Source organism: Podospora bellae-mahoneyi, chromosome 7 (assembly GCF_035222275.1).
Source record: "Podospora bellae-mahoneyi strain CBS 112042 chromosome 7, whole genome shotgun sequence".
NCBI lineage: Eukaryota > Fungi > Ascomycota > Sordariomycetes > Sordariales > Podosporaceae > Podospora > Podospora bellae-mahoneyi.
Window position 1 is genome coordinate 3,372,906 of NC_085886.1, and position 16,164 is coordinate 3,389,069.

Genomic DNA, 16,164 nt, shown 5'->3' on the forward strand with positions numbered 1-16,164 from the left:
GGCACGACGCAAGTCTGATTCCTTTCGTTTTGTGGTGCCAAGGCAAAGCTTGTCTGCCCAAGGAAAGGAAACAACTGAGCACCATCGGTTTCTCCCTCTGGAAAAAAGGTCTGTTAGCTTGGTGCGCTATATCCTGGACGAAGGGGGGGAAAGCAAAGATGGACCTACCACCATCAGCACGTCCGCCGCATGAGAACAGAGTGACGGTGTCCCCTGGCTGGCGTCTGAGATCTACACTGATACAGCCCTGGGTCTATCAAAGCAGTTGTCTTAGTAACATTCTCCAAAAGCAAGCTAGTGGTGATGGTAATGGTTAGGGATCACTTACCAGAGTGCTCACGATCAAAGCAGCAAGTTCCCGGTTGTTGTTATGTTTACCAGCGGTAATAACATCAAACTTCTCGTTCGGGCTACCTGTACAGTCCACAAGCGAGACAGGAATCAAATTCTGTCGAAAGTCGCCAGCGGTCGGGTCGACAAAGAGACACTTGTTGTTTGGTGCCCTGATGGTGACATCGGAAAAGGCCCGGGTAGCGCCTTCGTCCCGCTGATGAGACTGAGCTGCAGCAGTGGGCTGGAGAGTACCGCCGGCACGAGACACGGGCACAGGTTCGGTAGGGTTGACCGAGGGGATGCTCCCACCGCCATTGCTATTGCCATTATCATTATTGTTGTTGCCGCCGTTGTTGTTGTTGTTACCGCCGTTGTTGTTGCCATCGTTGTTGTTACTGTTCCCGGCACCAGGGGCAGTGGTGGTTGACTGGGCAGGGGCAGCTGAAGGTGCGGCTGTAGGAGTAACAGTCACTGTTCGAGTACTTTTAGTACAGCTCGAGATGGAGGTACCGCTAGGATTACCAGAACTACCATTTCCGCCATTTCCACCGTTGCCAGCATTTTCATCGCCTCCGTTGTTCCCACCGTTGTTGTCTTCATTGTTGCCGCCGTTACCACCGTTGTTGCCGCTAGCCGGGGCACCACCACCAATGGTGAAGGTCTGGCTGGCGTCTTCATTCTGACAGTTCGCAATGTCAAGAGTGTTCCCCCTTGCGGTTGCGCAAAAGTTTCCTCCTTCGTTTTGAGGGCTCAGTGAAAGCGGGCCGGCACCGCCGTCAAAGTCAAACAGCTGAGAGTCAGTCACATCACCCCCTGAAAATATCAGCATACATTCTCTTATTCAGTCAGTCCAATAATCTTACCTCCATCCGCTCGACCGCCGCATGAGAAGAGCAGAAGCTGATTCCCGGCTTGTCGGCGCGAATCAAAGTTCAGGCAAGCATTGGTCAAGGATGACACAATGAGGGCCACGCCATCGCCTCTGATATGAGCGCCGGCAGTGATGACGTCCCAGCCCTGCCCATCAGTAGAACCGCAGTCCGCAATCTGAACGGGAGTAAGGTTGGCTCGGAAATCTCCAGACAGCTCGTCAACGAAAAGGCATCTCCCGTCTGATGTTCGGATCTCAACGTTGGAGAAAGCCCGGGTAGCACCATTGTCCCTCTGATGGGCTTCGGCCGTGGCCTCTTCATTGAGGGAGTCAACTGCCCGATGTCGTACAAGCGGGGAGGCTCCCACGACAGCAGCCCAGGCCAGCAAAGAAGTGAGTGAAGACACCATGATTGTAGATGAAAATGAGTGAGAGACGGCAGAAAACAGCCGATCAACCTGCTCGAAGAAAGGAATGGATGTCCGCGCAGCAGACTGGAAAAGAAGGACAAGAAAGAAATGAAGAAGGAACGTGAGAAATGGATGATATTCACAACAACCCGCTGAGAGTTGAGTGAAGGGGATATATACCATAGATACATCAGACGAAATGGACGGCCCTGCCTGGCTACTTATCCCTGTTCATGGGCTTCCACAAGAAGGCCCTATCACCCCTTACACGGGCATTTGGGGTAAAAGGGACTTCATGATGGGGTTTCATGGTCTCTCATGTGTGTACACCTAGGCTCACTTGGAGGGCTGTTTCGTGCCGAAGTTGAAAGCGACCAAGGCGATGGCCTGCAAAATCCAGGATGGCAGTTCAGGGGCCGATCAGTTGATCCTTGATCAGAGTCTGGGATGGTGGTGATGACAGGATAACGCAGGGGTCAGGGCCAAATGTTTCCTGTTGAAAGACGCGCGGAAAAGGCCATCGGAGAGCGAAGCGCTGTCTGTTGACGCTGGGAGAGACCGATGGCAGGGCAGCTTGGTTCCACGGCTTACACGCCTGCCAAAAGATGGGATGTGTTTGGCCCAAAAAGGAGGGCTGCACCCCTGTAGCACATCCCTGACACACTCGCCAGCGGGTGACCTGCACAGTCGCTGAATTTTGAGCTGGGGTTTGGAGATCACGGCCTGGGCTGTGAAACGATACCTGTCAGAGATGGCGCCAAGATCGGGGGTCGTCCACCACACAATACACTCGCAACAGCGGCACAGAACGCAGGATATGGAGAAGGGTCCATCGTCTCAACGAAAGTTCCTCGAAGAAAAGGGCTGGAGAAAGAGAGGAAGAGGGATTTTGTGACCCTGGCATCCATGCTGTTGTCCTTCGTGTTTGCAGCGATCAAAGAAAATCCCCCGCTGAAGGCCCCACCTTGAACCAGTGAGCCGGGATGACGTCGAGCAGTATCGACCCACCGTTGTGGCCTCTCCTATGACTGTTGTTCCCATTTAATACATAGGTAAAAAGCTTTCATGTTCTCGGAGGTAGACGAGAGCTGAATATAACGTTGTCTGGGAATCTCATCTCAAGTACTCACATTGTTGATGGTTAAATGTTGTTGCAAATCCCTGCTGCTACACCACCTCGTACAGAAGAGAAAGTACATGGGACCTCGAGCGCGCAGAATTACTATTGCTCGAATGCATGAAGTCCGTCTCACCTGCAGTCCTGTGTATTCTAGTATATCTCCACTACTACATCTTCAGATGGTTCCCCCGGGTCTCAGACCCTCAAGCTCGGTGCAACTGAGACTCGCCGGGAGCCCATTCTTGAGGCCGACCATGTGGGAAGCTTGGTGCTGGGTGTCTGGCAGATGGGATCCGGTAGATAAGAGAAGACTACGGCGGTTGTGTGCTCTTGGCCTGGGGTCGGTCACCGCGTGAAGATGTTCAGATGAATCATGGACGTAAGATTGCATACACGGCTCCAACTGCCTGCGTGATGGGCCATGTGGAGAGGAATTGTCGACACACCAAGGGTTAGGGTCAAAGACTTGATTCCCTCCCAAACCGCCCCGCTTCTTTGCCAGGGCCACAGCCCTAATCAACGTTTCTCTGCCAAGACGTCCACTCCGCAAAATTTCCAGATACCAGACCTCAATTGCGATTGCGCCTTGTCCGACTCCGAACGACAGCTTCCGACACGAACGATCAACCTCACCCATCTCCGCCAAATCACCCCATACACACCGCCAAAATGCCTGGAGGAGTCACCGTTCGCGATGTCGATGTAAGTTTTGGGAGCCCTTCGCCATGACGGCCTTTGCGACCGAGACCCGAACACTCTCTTTCGCCGTCCGAGTCGCTGCCAGCTTCCTCAAACGAGGCTCGGGTTGGCCGACGACGATGGACCGCTGGTCAAGACAGCAACATGGAAGATGATGGGAGCAGGCGTGAGGGGGTCGAAAGATCTCTGAAGACGGAATTGTGCTAATCATATTGTGTTGCTTGGTTCAAGGCCCACAAGTTCGTCGGTAAGTCTTGCTTTGCTTCGTTTTGCCTCGATATGTCTGGTGCGCAGTGCGGCAAATGTCTGACTCTGAATAGGTGCCTACGCCGCTTTCTTGAAGCGTCAGGGCAAGCTCCCCGTCCCCGGTTGGGTTGACACCGTCAAGACCGGCCCCGCCAAGGAGATGCCTCCCCAGGACATCGACTGGTTCTACGTCCGTGCCGCTGCCGTCGCTCGTCACGTCTACCTCCGCAAGACCGTTGGTGTCGGCCGCCTCCGCCGCGTTCACGGCAGCGCCAAGAACCGTGGCTCGCGCCCCTCCCACCACGTCGAGGCCTCCGGCAGCGTTGATCGCAAGATCATGCAGGCTCTTGAGAAGATCCAGGTCCTTGAGCAGGATGAGGAGAAGGGTGGCCGCCGCATCACGCAGCAGGGTCAGCGTGATCTTGACCGTGAGTTTACTTGATCTCTCGAGCCGTTTGCACTTTGCTAACGTACGTAAACATAGGTATTGCCCAGACCGTTGCTGAGGCGGAGGGTGAGGAGGATGAGGATGACGAGTAAATGTCGTCTTTTCCAACAGTCGCTTTACATACCAGGCTCTTTACTGAGTACGCAAAGGTGTGAAACGTAAGGGTCGGCATGGCATGGATTTCCGGGAGCATATGGGTTAGGCGTCAAAAAAGGACTTAATGGCTTGCTTGATCATGCCTTTCCTCGCTCACCTAGGCGACCAAGCTGGCTTTATATGTGCTAGCTTTTAAAGCATATCTGCCATAAGACGGTGTTTTCTCCAGCTTTCCTACGCGTAGAGCGTAAATGAATGCCCAACAAACCAAGTCAAATAAACAATAGTACCATCTTCTCCGTGACTGACACGTAGGCCGCGTTTCCACTGCTCAGCACACCCAGTTACCTCGTCAAATGCCAACGTCGGCCTCCAGACATTCTCCTGCTGTGTCCTTAACCACTTATGACCCAAGCAAGCTGCCAGTCTCAACATCTAACCTACCATTTTGTTTCTCACAGGCGTATATTTAGATAAGTAGTCAACCGCTTCTGTCTCCTGGCTAGGAAGGTACCCGATCGCTTCTTTGTGAAAGGCACTCTCCGAGAAGCATCTCTCACTCGCTACTTCGAGTCATTACATGGTTAGACACCTGCCATTGCCTCTAGTTCGTCATGGTTGTCGACGTAATCCAACCACACTGCGCTGTCTCCCCTGTTCCAAAGTAACTCCTTGGTCACCACTACCCACCACCCCCTTGTCTACTGTTGCCTAGGTGGCTAGCTATCAAGGTAGGCTTCAATCTTTCAGCTTCTTCGAGACCGCGACTTCCTTCTAATGCTCTTTCCAAGTGCCCCAGCTATTAGGCATCCGACCTAAGGTCGTCGTCGTCCACGACCGAGAGCCTCAGCCTAGATTTCCTTGGTCGCCCGGTCCATCAATCTTTCCTCCAAGCTTCTCTCGCTATTCTCATTCTCTTGACCTCAACCCACGCATTTCATGACGCCGTCGAAAAAATGGAGACGTTCTCTTCGACTTCGATTAAGCTTACTCGGGAGGCGTTGATGCTCTCAGAACTCCATATTGCGACTCTCAATGGCGACCTTCAACATGTGAGAGAGCTCCTGAAGAGCACCTCCACGTCACCTGGCGGTACAAGAAAAGTTATCGAAGCGCGCGACCGACATGGGACAACACCACTCATGGCAGCCGTTCTCTATGGTCGTCTCGCTATTGCGAAGCTCCTGTTGAGATATGGCGCTTCGAGGAAAGCACAAGACCTTCAAGGCCGTGTCACCTGGGAGTACTCGCGCGCTTCATTGTTTGACCGAAAGCCAAAGATGTACCAACACCTGGGCTTTCCCCCAATCTCCCGAAGTCTGCAACGTGAGAGAAGGAGAATTGCCATAATTCTGAAATATCCCGCCGCTTTGCGATCTTGGTAAGCATTCTGGTCCACCCCTACAATATGTGTTCCTTTTACAGATCCCTAACAGAGTGCAGTCGTCGAATTGGCAATCACCACTACTCGCGCAGCCGACTGCACAAGCGTGCCAAGGACCTGGTCATTCTCAAGCCTGTAGGTGGCTTCGAGACATTCAAGCCAGGCAAAGAGGGCAATGAGCTTCTTAGTGCAACCGCGGGATTCATAGCCTCTGCTACCACTTCTCCCAAAGATGTGAAGGTTGAGCAGTTTGCAGTCAGCGGCTGGAAGCCAAATCCAGGCCGTGGTCCTCGGGTTCTTGATAACGTTGTCTTGACAGAACGGGTTAGGGATGTTATTCACCTCCATGGCCTCAAGGTTCGTGCGTCCCAGCGGGACAACGGCAACCAGACTGCTTTGCCCGAGCATAAGGGTCGATTTGCGGCATGCCATGTTGAGAAAAAGCTCGCCGTCTGGTGGGTAATGAAGGCCCTAAAGGAAGTCTTCAACACGTCAGATATTGAGCGCCTGAGGGAGCTGCGAGGGGCAGATGTCCCCAACTACTACCGGGAGGCTATGCTCTTTCTTGACCACGGGCCGTGCCAAGATGTAAGTAATCCCCAGCTGGTCTCGAGTATAAGGATGTTTGCTAATGCCAAAGGACTCAGTGCTGGGACTTTTTGCACCAGGTGAAGCGGATCACCGGGATCCTAATATGTGTCGAGTCGATATCATTTTGCGTCACGGGCAATCGGGCATCTGGACCACAGGGGTGTCCAAACTGTACATGCCAGAAATGTACCAGCCAAAAGAAAGCACAGATGAGTCGCCCATCCTCCGACTCGGCAATCCAACAAGACGACGAAGACAGCGATGAATCAGACAAAGAGACTCGGCCATCAGAGGATGACATGCAACTGCCGCTCATTCAATTCGAGACAGAGCTAAAGGGGACTGAAGACAAAGGTGTTCGCCCACCTCATTCTCGTAGCAATGGTGGGATTTACAATGGGACTGCAGCCCCTGATACTGTATGCTCCGTGTCTCCTTGAACTATAAACTTTGCTGACCATTTTAGTGGACTGTGTTCCCATCCACAGATCTTAGACCAGTGGCAAAGCCACTGAACAGAATCCAGAAGAACATCGAGGCCTCTTCTAGACCTATCTGTGATGCAGCTGATCCTAGTAATGGAGCAGTCCTTACCTTCTCGCTTCCACACCGACCTGCTTTCAAAAGCCCTGTGTCATCTCCTGGCTCTGAAGTCTCTGGCCGCACGCAGAGGGTTGACCCCGTGTCAACTATGGGCGGGCATTCAGCCTACTTTGAAGATGACGGGCATGAGCCCAATATAGAGTCTCCTGTCGCCCATACAAGCCCACCCCAAGCCTCTCGACAGCCACTGCTTCACCCAATTTACCGTTCCCAAATCTCCCTCAATCTTGAGCGGTTTACATATGCTGGAGCCGCTACTTCAGAGGCGCCGGGATCCTTGCTTTCCGCACGGTTGAAGAAGGGCCGCGTTGGCACCATCAAGGACAACGACGTTGACGTCGTGGACGGAACCAACGACAATGGAAGTAAGCCTGACGTCCGCACGACCCGTGGCAAGCCCAAGACGTCTATAGGTCGAAGGGGGAAATCCAACCCTAGAAATAGAAGGGAAGTTCGGCGGGAATCGAGCTTCAGGTCTAGGAGCACATTCGCAAGAGCAGTTGCTTCTCGGTTTGACTGACTGTTTTGCTTTGTCTTGTTTGTGTGTTTTTTTCCATTTTCCTTTGCTTCGTTGTGTACTCTACCTTTTGTCGAGACTATTACGGCAAGTTGGTGGGCTTTTTGCGCCGGTGCTCAGCGATGGGCTTTTTTGCCGTAAACTCCAATCCCACGATTCCAATGTAATTTACTGTTGTTGTTTGCAGTCCATAAAAGGAGGGCCAGGAACAGGAAGTCAGAAGGTCTGTTGCAGGGCGGAAGATATTGCCCATGGTGTTGGTCGTGGCCTCGATCACGAATGTTATGTCAAGATATATATGTACCTATTCAATTTCAGCTCTATCATGAGCAACCCGAGTACTCATAAAACAATACCAACAATGGTCCTGTTTACGTGAACATCATGATGAGAGTCCATGGCGCGTAAGCCATGCCTGTCTAAGGTACCATCATATCTTTTGTATTTTGGGCATTTTTCATGCCCCCGCTCTTTGTTTGTACCCTGATCAAACGGACCGATCATTGCTCTAATGCTCTATTGCTCTTTCCATATACCATTCATCCGTCATAAACATGACCCAGCATGATGCACGCTTCACCCTGTACCCGATTCAACTCCAACGCCATGCCAAAATCGAAAATCGACCTTTTGATACTAGAGGTACCTGCCAATCAAGCCCATTTTGCCAGGAGAGCCATGACGAAAACGCCCACAAACACACAAATATACGCGCACAGTTGCATTTGCAAACCGGCCTTGCGCATCTCGGGGTTGAACATGAATTCGTGAGCCAGTAGCTCGACGAGGCCAGTGTATAGAAGGATGCCGCCACTGATTGCATCAAACACACCATTGACAATCTTGCTGGTGGTAGCTTCCAGTGACATCGACTTGCTCGCTATAAGCCCGATACCGATGGCCAGGGGGGTGCTAAGAGCGTAAACAGTCCCGAGAACATATGGCGTCCATCTTCTAGCGTCCGGAGGCCATGTTGCCGTTGCAAGGCGGGCACCCAAGCCAAGACCCTCAAAGGTCTGGTGGAATACCAGCACAACAAAAAGCACAGTAAAGTTTTCTGTGACGGCGAGGGTCAAACCAATGAAGATGGAATGAAATATGACACCAAACTCGAGGATAAACAGGGCCGTCATCTGCCCCGCAAAGTTGGGATGCTCGTCGCCCTCGATATGATCTCGCAAATGGCCCAGGTGGTTCTCCCCCCCAGGCGGGTAACTGACTTCGTGGCGCAACACTGGGATTTGGTGTTTACCACACATTCCACCTTCGATGCTGCTGGCCACTGGCGAGGGGCTTCCGCTTGGGCTGGTGGATGGGACAAGTTCTCGGCCGTGCATTCGCAAGCGGCTGCTGACCGGGCGCAGTGCAGCACTATCCACCATAAGTGTCTCGGGGGGTTCCTGGTGCCCATGTGAAGAGTGAAAGCCGAAATCGAAGCGTGAAACGAGTATTTCGAGGAGAAACATGACCATCACGGTTGCTAGACCGATCCCCATAGCCCAATCATACTCTGGAAGAATGTGCTCAAGACATTCATCCCGGAAGTTGTCGGACGCTGGCGAGAGGAGATGCATGAAAGCGGTTGCAATGATGACTCCTGTACCAAAATACTTGGCGACGAAGAAGCAAAGCTTGGGTACGCGCAGTTTGGAGCTCCTCGCCAACCATACTGGCAAAAGCGCACCGACGGCAGAGCCAAGTAGAATGATAAAGACGGAGGCGATACGCAATCCCAGATCATCTCTGCTCAACAGTGTGCCTACACAGCTAGGCGCTGGCGCTTCATCTCTGAGTAACAGCTCCGAGTGCTGCATTGTGTGATTTGACCAGCCTTCTCTTTCGAGGTTTACCGACGGGCACATTTGGGGGGAAGGTTTGGTGCGGGCGGTACGGCCCTTGAGAAGGAGGATCGGCGGGGTCGAAAAGCTGTGGGCGCAAAGATTGTAAGATTCCGTACCAAATGAAGTCTAAACCCGTCGATATGGACTTGATATATAATGGTGTTCTTGGTCGGAAGACTGGATCGTTTGCGCTTCGCAGTTCAGTAGCCCACAATTTTCTGGCGACAACTATCTCGGGCCACCACGACTACAGAGTAATCATGGGCACCAAACGACAGATTCGATATGTACGAGAGACTGAGTGAAGATGAGGGGTGGGCAGCGAGGGCGCAACTCAAAGGCGAGATGGAGGCGGGAGGCGGGAGTTCGACCGAGAACCTTGATGGCTAAGCTCCAGTCAGCAACCAGCTCGCCATCTAGCGCACGTCTCAAACAGCAAGCGCAACTACCACTACTGCAGAGGTTTTTGGTACGTGCGGAAAAAAACACGCACCAGAATATCGCAATGGCCCTCCTTGGACAAACAACCGCAGTGCTATGCTTGAGTAAAGATTCTTGATCGAGAGATGATGCTTCGGACGCAGACGGATGAGATAAGAAGCTTGCAGGATCGAGAGTCCAGAAGACAGACAATGCTTAGGTAAGGGAGCAGGAGAGGTTTAGAGTATGTGAATGGAAGACGGCCGTGGCGTGGAAAACAGCGTAGGTGCCTATACGCCGCAATGAGACCGCAAGGAAACCGCATCGCCGGGAGAACGGTGCGCCAAAACAAAAAAGGGGAGATTCCAGTCCCGGAGAAGGGGCCCGGACCTGTGTTTTAAGGCTTTTGGAAGGCACTCCCCGAAGACTCTGGAGACACCAAGCCGATGACCGCCAACCAGTAGAGAAGCAGCCACCATAAACATTTGCAAAATCCCATTGTGCCGGACCTGTCAACCTGATGGTGTCCGCTGACACCCGGCCCCTAGCTTACCATCGGGATTGATGGCTGGTACTACACCAGCACCGGTGTAATCTCAATGATTTGATGTCATTGGTGGTGTGGCGACCGACGTCAGAACAAATGCATGTTTGGGACCATCAAGGTACTCCGGAGTCCAAATAGCGCCCAGTTAACCTTTCTTCCCTCCAACCCCCCCCGCCGCTCTTGCCGAACAGTCGAAATCGCGGTCATGCTAGCTAGCCCTTCAGGAGACATTCCTCGTGGGCATTAACAGCCGTCTTCTCAAGAAGAGTATTGCACTTCCAATCCCAAGCTTCGGAACGGCTCGCCTAACCTTTGCAAATCCACACCAGTACCGAGGCTGAAGATCAGTGATTTGGCCCGACCCTCCCAGACCAAGCCCAGATCGAGATTGGAACTGATACGGGCCTTGAACACGCCCAGGTATTCCTCTTTACCCTCTGTTGGTTTCTTGGCAATCTTGACGGGATCGGGGTCGGGTTCAGGGTCGTCTAGCCGCCATTCCATCTTCGCCTGGAAACTTCTCTCCTTTTTGCTCGGAAGTTCGGGCTGGTCGGATTCAAGATCAAGGCTGGGCTCGGCACCAAGCAGGAAACCGGCTGGTCGTCGGTTACTCCATAGCTCTAAGCCGACAGCCCAATCGCTCTCGTAGCTATACGCGTTAAATTCCATCCGTGTCGCCATGGCAAGAAAGTCCTTCGCCAGCACGGCATATGTGGTGTTGATGTTTCCCATGAGCGGGTTGATAGTAAGTGTCGCTGTGAGCGGCGTCCCTTTGTGCGTGGGTAGAGTTGCGAAACGTGCACCCAAGGACATGCCTCCAGACTTGTTCAAGGTCCCATAGTACATTTCTCCTCCAGCGCTGAAACGGCCATAAATTCGTTCCTTCTCCGTGGATTCTGGACTGCCCGTCCCATTTTGGGAACCCATCACAGCTACGGAAGCATCCCCACCGAAATTATACAGTCCTCTCAGGCCAAGAAGCCCTCCGTCGGTCGAGTAAAGCCCCTCGACTCCGTATTTCCCCCGGTCGTATTGAACGACGCTCAGCATTGTACCTCCGTTCCGCAAAGATTGTTCACTGACAGCCGATATCTGAACCTGCAGCGCCGGACTGAACCGCTTGATTACCATGGCCTCAAGCAGCGACTGTGGGAGATACAGCCGACCATACAACAGCGAGCTCTTGTCCTTATTCGGGACTTGACCCATATCCGCAACAGCAGGTACCTGGGGGATTGTCCCTATCTGAGGACCAGTTTCCCACGACCATGGTGTTCCTCCTCGTGAGCCGAGCTGATGCAGCCCGCGATAGGATCTCATAAGAGCCCCTAGCGGTATTTTGTCGGACTGGGCAGGAGCGGCAGCCAGGGGGACCGAGCTGTGGAGGTATGATATCGAGCCGTCGACGACACCTACATTGCAGAGTTGATAGCTGGTTGCGAAGTGTGGCGTGGCAAGGGAAGAAAGACTCAAGCGAATTCCTCGAGGCAGCGGGAAGTCAATCAGTTCTGTCGAACACGCATTGTCAGCTACGAAACCAGTGAGAGGGGCATGGCATAAACATGTGTACCTCTTGCTGTCACGTTCAAGTCCTTGTAGGAGTTATCCTCGCTCCATCCTGTAGCACCGTAGAAGGCATTTCTGACATACTGCATAAACTCCCGCATCGTCGTGCGGACGGGAATACAGTCCCTCCTCAATGCAGACCTGCAAACGGGTTTTGCTTCTTCCTTGTCATTGACAAATTTCGCGGGAAATAGGGAAGTTGTCTTCGGATGTTACAAAAGTGTCGGACGCCACGGTCAAGTAAAGCCAAGGTTTTGAGGCCGGGCCCATTGAATGTTTTGTGCTCCAATCATGTACTGCATGGGCTGGCATGGGGAGCTTGACCCCACCATCCCGTCATCAGTGCAAGGGTCCCCCTCCGCAACCTCACAACCTGGGGAGACACTCCATTTGCATAAAGTGCGAAATGGCCTTGTGTATTGAGGTGTCCAAGGCGCTTCAAAGCTCCTGGCTCTATGGAACTACTACCCAAGTCTCGACCAAACATCACCCACCAAATTCCGCCACCCGACTCCAGGTCCCGTAACTCTCCCTGCACTTGATCTCTTCTACTCTCTAACTCAGTGCTCACCAAAGTTGTCGCGACCACTTGCAAACACCTTGTCAAAGTCATACTCGAACCACCGGATGTTGGGGTTCAGCCCGGCAAACTTCCACACGCCATTGACCTTCTTGTAGTAGTGAGTGTTGTGGCTGTGGGCGTGGCCCTTGACCTCCACCTTGGACAGGGACGAGTCTGTGTAGACTTGGTGCGGCACGCGGAGCTGATGGTAGCCAATAATCTCGTCGTCGGACACTTTCTCCCACTTGCTGGCACCGCCAATGAAGTGCTGCGTGCGCAGAAGGGGGTTGCCCAACACTGACTTGTCCGAAATCATGCTGATGAACTCCTCGGCCGGCATGGCCTCCCAGATCTTGTCGAGGAACGACCGGTAGTCAATCTACGTCTTCAGTATCAGCCATCTTGCCCTGTCTGACTAGGCAGTTCTTCGTTGTGGATAGCCCATCAACATACCCGCAGGGTGGGAGCAATGCATCTTCGCAGACGGTCCCAGTCCTTGGAGTCGTAGCTGTCAGCCCACTCAAACGCAGCCTCAGTCACACCGAGGTAATCTATAAAACTTGATTAGACAGCTTTCCAGAGTGATGGTTAGGACATACCCTCAAAGGTGATCTGCTGCTTCTTCTGTTGGGCCATGTTTGCGAAATCGGCTGTTTATTCTGTGTCGACCCTCGTGTTCATCAAGTTTGACCAAACCATCCATTCGACCTGGGACTTTCCTAGGCTTATGTACCCCCGCGGAAGCCGTCTAAGAATTACCAGCGCTGTGAATGAATTGGCCAATAATGCAAACAACAGAGCCGAAATCCCCAAGGCGGAGTCCGGATGTTGGTGGGGATGTGCGGACGGGATGTGGACTCAGCACCGTCGGACGGCGGGCTCGTGCCTCCTTGTTCTTCAAAAGGCTGGAAAGGAAACCCTTACCGACCAGTACCCCCAGTCAAAGACTGGTATGACAGTTTCACGGATGGACCATTTCCCCTCTGACTAGCCGATGAACCGACTTTCCGGAACGAATTGCTGGCCAACGTCAAGCCAACTGTCAAGTCTAGAACGCGAACTACTGGAAACCGGATGAAGCATGCCTCATGACCGCGCCGCCCGATATCTGGGCCCGGTCCTGAATTACCCTCGCTTGATGACCGACATGCCGAGGCCTTTTGGACAACTCCGCCCTGGCCCCGTCTCTCAGAATTCAGTCTGTTCAACAGTTTCTAGTCACAACGGTATACCAGCATTGCCATCTAACAGCCTTCAACCTAGCCTTCAAGACTTCCCACTCCAGCCACTGTCATCGCTCTCATAGTCAATGTCGCTTGTGTCTTCATCGACAGAGAAAACAGCCAAAGCTTCCTCGTCGTCGTTATCAACGATGAAGACCTTAATGGGGTCGTCTTCCAAAACATCGCCATCCTCGTCGCCATCCTCGTCCGAAGAGATTTCTATAACCTCGACTCCATCGTTTGCTTCCGCGCTGGACTTTTCCAAGGACTGTCTCGTCATTCGCCGTGTAACGCGCACCCTGTCTGGTGAAATCGCCATAACACCGCCCCTCGCCTTCCTTTCCAGGAACCGGGTGTATCTCCCCCTCCGCTTCTTTTGCTTCCTTCCTGGTGGCTCGGTCGCACTCTGGTCTAGTGGCGAGGCTGTTTCCGGAGCAGTGACCTGTATCCTCTTTGTTATGACTGGGCGATGTAGCCTCTTCTTCCCCGTATCTGGTGCTGCTCCAGTCGGCCTATCCCTACTCACCGTTTTGCCCCTTGCGCTATTTACCCTCTTTCGGAAGAGGCTTCTCGTGGCAGCCCCCCACTCCCTTGCGACCTCATTGACTCTCTCCCAAACCCTTTGCCTGGCCTCCTCCCTGTTCACGCCTTCTCTCAACAACATTTCGTAGTCTGTGTGAACATGCCTGATATGTGCTCGCACGGCCAGCATGACCTTGTCCTCCAACTCTCCTATCTTTGTGCTCCTACCTACCCTCCCGCTTCTCTTCTTGACGGCATGCTTGACGATGACCGGGATCGACGCTTTTGGTGTCTTGGGGAATAATTTGAGGATGATAGCCTCGAACTTATCCTCGATCAGCGCGTCCCGCTTCTGTACCGCCTGGGCTCGCTTAGGTGCGGTTTCGTGATAAGAGGAGAGCACTTGGCGGTAAATGCGATCTGGACAGTGAATTCCGAGGGTTCGATTGCGCTTATCAACAACGACATACAAAGGTTGTTTGGCGGCATGGGTAAGTAACCGGCAGTTTTTTGTAATGTAGATGTTGCCTTTTGGGACGTGGCGATACCCAGGTGGAACAGGGGTAAAGTGTAAAACTTTCGGCTCGTGGGCGCTCCTTGAGGGAGAAGGCATCGTCGCTTGCGTCAAGACACTGAGAAAGCTAGGAAAACGAACAGACAAATTCCTAAATGGGCCCGTTGAGGGCAGCCGAATCCGAGGCCCGGGGCTTGCTGGCAGGCGAAAACGGGGCGGTTTCTTCCCAAAATGCAATGAGCGAAAGGCAGCAACCAACTTATTATAAGTGAAAGGAGGTGACCTGTGAAGTTTACTATAGCAGGCCAGAAAGGCATTGACACATAGATATCCTTGAAAAGAAAAAAGGGAAACCCAGTTATAGGGCTGCAGTCGCTCTTTGTTGATGTTGGACGCCGTTCTCTCATTGGCTTTGTTGATTTGCAGTCTGCTCCACGCCAAGGACGCACAGACCATTGCATCCAAATCTGTTTCCAGTTGGCAGCGTGGCAGCCAGCAACAACCTTTCATGCTCTCTTGCAACCTCAAACAGACTTAAGAAAAGAATAGGGGCCCCACGATTTGCCTGAACAAATTCCTGGCCACAGGACTCAACCCAAAATTTAGAAGCTCCACTCCCCTTGTTTCCCAACGCTATGCCACAGGCTGAGACGTTGGAATGATCAATCCACAAGCACTGGCGATGACCCCACCGTAATGAAGAACAAGACTTTCAGGCACATAACGTATGCCTGTGACAGGATGAAGTTTGAGGAAGAACAAGAGTGAAAGGGGCGAGAGATTGGCCGGGAAAATGGTTTCAATCATATAACCTGCGCACCTGCCCTGCCTCTCTTATTAACCATGATACTTCTCTCCAGTATGCTGGACTGCACGTGCCCCACAAACTGTTGTTGGTGTTGAGGCTGAAATTAAGCTTTTATAATGGTGAGGGTCACAGCGGCTCTTCCCGCATTCTTGAGTTGCACCAAAAATATTGTGCTGCGACCGTCTCAACCATCAGCAGCAGCCATGATGAACCATAAAATGCGGTGGTTGATTCCAATGACAGAGATAAGCCACAAGATTTGAATAGTACCTATTAAGTATATCACGGTGGGGAATTGTTTGGTACTTCGTACCCGTAGTGGAGCATGAAGCCGAACTCCTATCCTTGTCCCTTGTTGAATGCCAAGACATCGCCCTGTCTTTGCTTCAAGCCACCATCACAGAGACCTCCGTGAAGTCGAAAACAGCACATGGCATAGATGGCCAACTGAGAATGGAAGTTGTTTGAGATCATGTTAAGTTTAAACTGAATTTGCTTAAAATTACAGAGACTTTTCCCCTCATCCTGTCTGTTTCACTGCATCCAAGCGGAAGCAGAACGCTCCTTCTGCGGAGTACTCGCTAGTCGGAATGCCCAGCTCCATCCCAGTGCCATCAAAAAGAACGCATCGCTTACAGAACCGGTATATCAAAGCAGAGTTATTCCTTTGCGTTACAAATCTACAATTCTGGATCATCACCTCGGGTCGTAGACAGAATTTCTCGATTTTAACTTGGTTCAAGAACATTGCCTCTTTTACTTTCTGCGCACGGCTAACTCGGCTTCTTTGCAGGATTGTATCGTCCGCTTCTATCAAACCCATCTTCTTCCAGCCCAGACTTC

The 16,164-nt window shown here is 52.4% G+C and overlaps 7 protein-coding genes across 7 annotated transcripts; 2 read left to right on the plus strand and 5 right to left on the minus strand.

Annotated features, from left to right (window-relative positions):
- Positions 1 to 313: 313 nt before the first annotated feature.
- Positions 314 to 4,454, minus strand: QC761_711560 (uncharacterized protein; the record flags this gene model as incomplete). The annotated part of the gene is made up of 4 exons (XM_062882706.1): positions 2,745 to 4,454; positions 2,357 to 2,636; positions 1,197 to 2,304; positions 314 to 1,146 (listed from the first exon to the last, which is right to left on the minus strand). Exons 3-4 carry the CDS (start codon positions 1,795 to 1,797, stop codon positions 314 to 316), a joined length of 1,434 nt encoding a protein of 477 aa, XP_062728776.1. The 5' UTR covers positions 1,798 to 2,304; positions 2,357 to 2,636; positions 2,745 to 4,454.
- Positions 2,868 to 4,527, plus strand: RPS19A (Protein component of the small (40S) ribosomal subunit). Its single transcript, XM_062882707.1, has 4 exons — positions 2,868 to 3,436; positions 3,665 to 3,680; positions 3,754 to 4,107; positions 4,164 to 4,527. Exons 1-4 carry the CDS (start codon positions 3,404 to 3,406, stop codon positions 4,217 to 4,219), a joined length of 459 nt encoding a protein of 152 aa, XP_062728777.1. The 5' UTR covers positions 2,868 to 3,403; the 3' UTR covers positions 4,220 to 4,527.
- Positions 4,528 to 4,586: 59 nt separating this feature from the next.
- On the plus strand, positions 4,587 to 7,541 carry QC761_711580 (uncharacterized protein). The gene is made up of 5 exons (XM_062882708.1): positions 4,587 to 4,954; positions 5,015 to 5,604; positions 5,667 to 6,195; positions 6,255 to 6,617; positions 6,665 to 7,541. The coding sequence occupies exons 2-5, from the start codon at positions 5,180 to 5,182 to the stop codon at positions 7,319 to 7,321; spliced, it is 1,974 nt and encodes a 657-aa protein (XP_062728778.1). The 5' UTR covers positions 4,587 to 4,954; positions 5,015 to 5,179; the 3' UTR covers positions 7,322 to 7,541.
- A 430-nt stretch (positions 7,542 to 7,971) lies between these two features.
- Positions 7,972 to 9,180, minus strand: ZRT2 (low-affinity Zn(2+) transporter zrt2; the record flags this gene model as incomplete). Its single annotated transcript, XM_062882709.1, has 1 exon — positions 7,972 to 9,180. The coding sequence occupies one exon, from the start codon at positions 9,178 to 9,180 to the stop codon at positions 7,972 to 7,974; it is 1,209 nt and encodes a 402-aa protein (XP_062728779.1).
- Positions 9,181 to 10,384: 1,204 nt separating this feature from the next.
- MDM10 (Mitochondrial distribution and morphology protein 10) lies at positions 10,385 to 11,793 on the minus strand (the record flags this gene model as incomplete). The annotated part of the gene is made up of 2 exons (XM_062882710.1): positions 10,385 to 11,634; positions 11,697 to 11,793. The coding sequence occupies 2 exons, from the start codon at positions 11,791 to 11,793 to the stop codon at positions 10,385 to 10,387; spliced, it is 1,347 nt and encodes a 448-aa protein (XP_062728780.1).
- Positions 11,794 to 12,252: 459 nt separating this feature from the next.
- Positions 12,253 to 13,235, minus strand: SCD1 (Scytalone dehydratase; the record flags this gene model as incomplete). Its single annotated transcript, XM_062882711.1, has 3 exons — positions 12,854 to 13,235; positions 12,708 to 12,805; positions 12,253 to 12,633 (listed from the first exon to the last, which is right to left on the minus strand). Exons 1-3 carry the CDS (start codon positions 12,888 to 12,890, stop codon positions 12,253 to 12,255), a joined length of 516 nt encoding a protein of 171 aa, XP_062728781.1. The 5' UTR covers positions 12,891 to 13,235.
- A 285-nt stretch (positions 13,236 to 13,520) lies between these two features.
- QC761_711620 (uncharacterized protein) lies at positions 13,521 to 14,612 on the minus strand (the record flags this gene model as incomplete). The annotated part of the gene is made up of 1 exon (XM_062882712.1): positions 13,521 to 14,612. The coding sequence occupies one exon, from the start codon at positions 14,610 to 14,612 to the stop codon at positions 13,521 to 13,523; it is 1,092 nt and encodes a 363-aa protein (XP_062728782.1).
- Between the last annotated feature and the right edge of the window lie 1,552 nt (positions 14,613 to 16,164).

What these genes read in the sequence shown, in the direction of transcription:
- RPS19A (XM_062882707.1), top strand. Translation starts at nt 3,404, where the DNA reads ATGCCTGGAGGAGTCACCGTTCGCGATGTCGAT. An exon ending in GGGTCAGCGTGATCTTGACC is followed by an intron (nt 4,108 to 4,163) that starts GTGAGTTTACTT and finishes ACGTAAACATAG; the next exon opens with GTATTGCCCAGACCGTTGCT.
- QC761_711580 (XM_062882708.1), top strand. Translation starts at nt 5,180, where the DNA reads ATGGAGACGTTCTCTTCGACTTCGATTAAGCTTACTCGGGAGGCGTTG. An exon ending in CCCGCCGCTTTGCGATCTTG is followed by an intron (nt 5,605 to 5,666) that starts GTAAGCATTCTG and finishes AACAGAGTGCAG; the next exon opens with TCGTCGAATTGGCAATCACC. An exon ending in GGACTGCAGCCCCTGATACT is followed by an intron (nt 6,618 to 6,664) that starts GTATGCTCCGTG and finishes TGACCATTTTAG; the next exon opens with TGGACTGTGTTCCCATCCAC.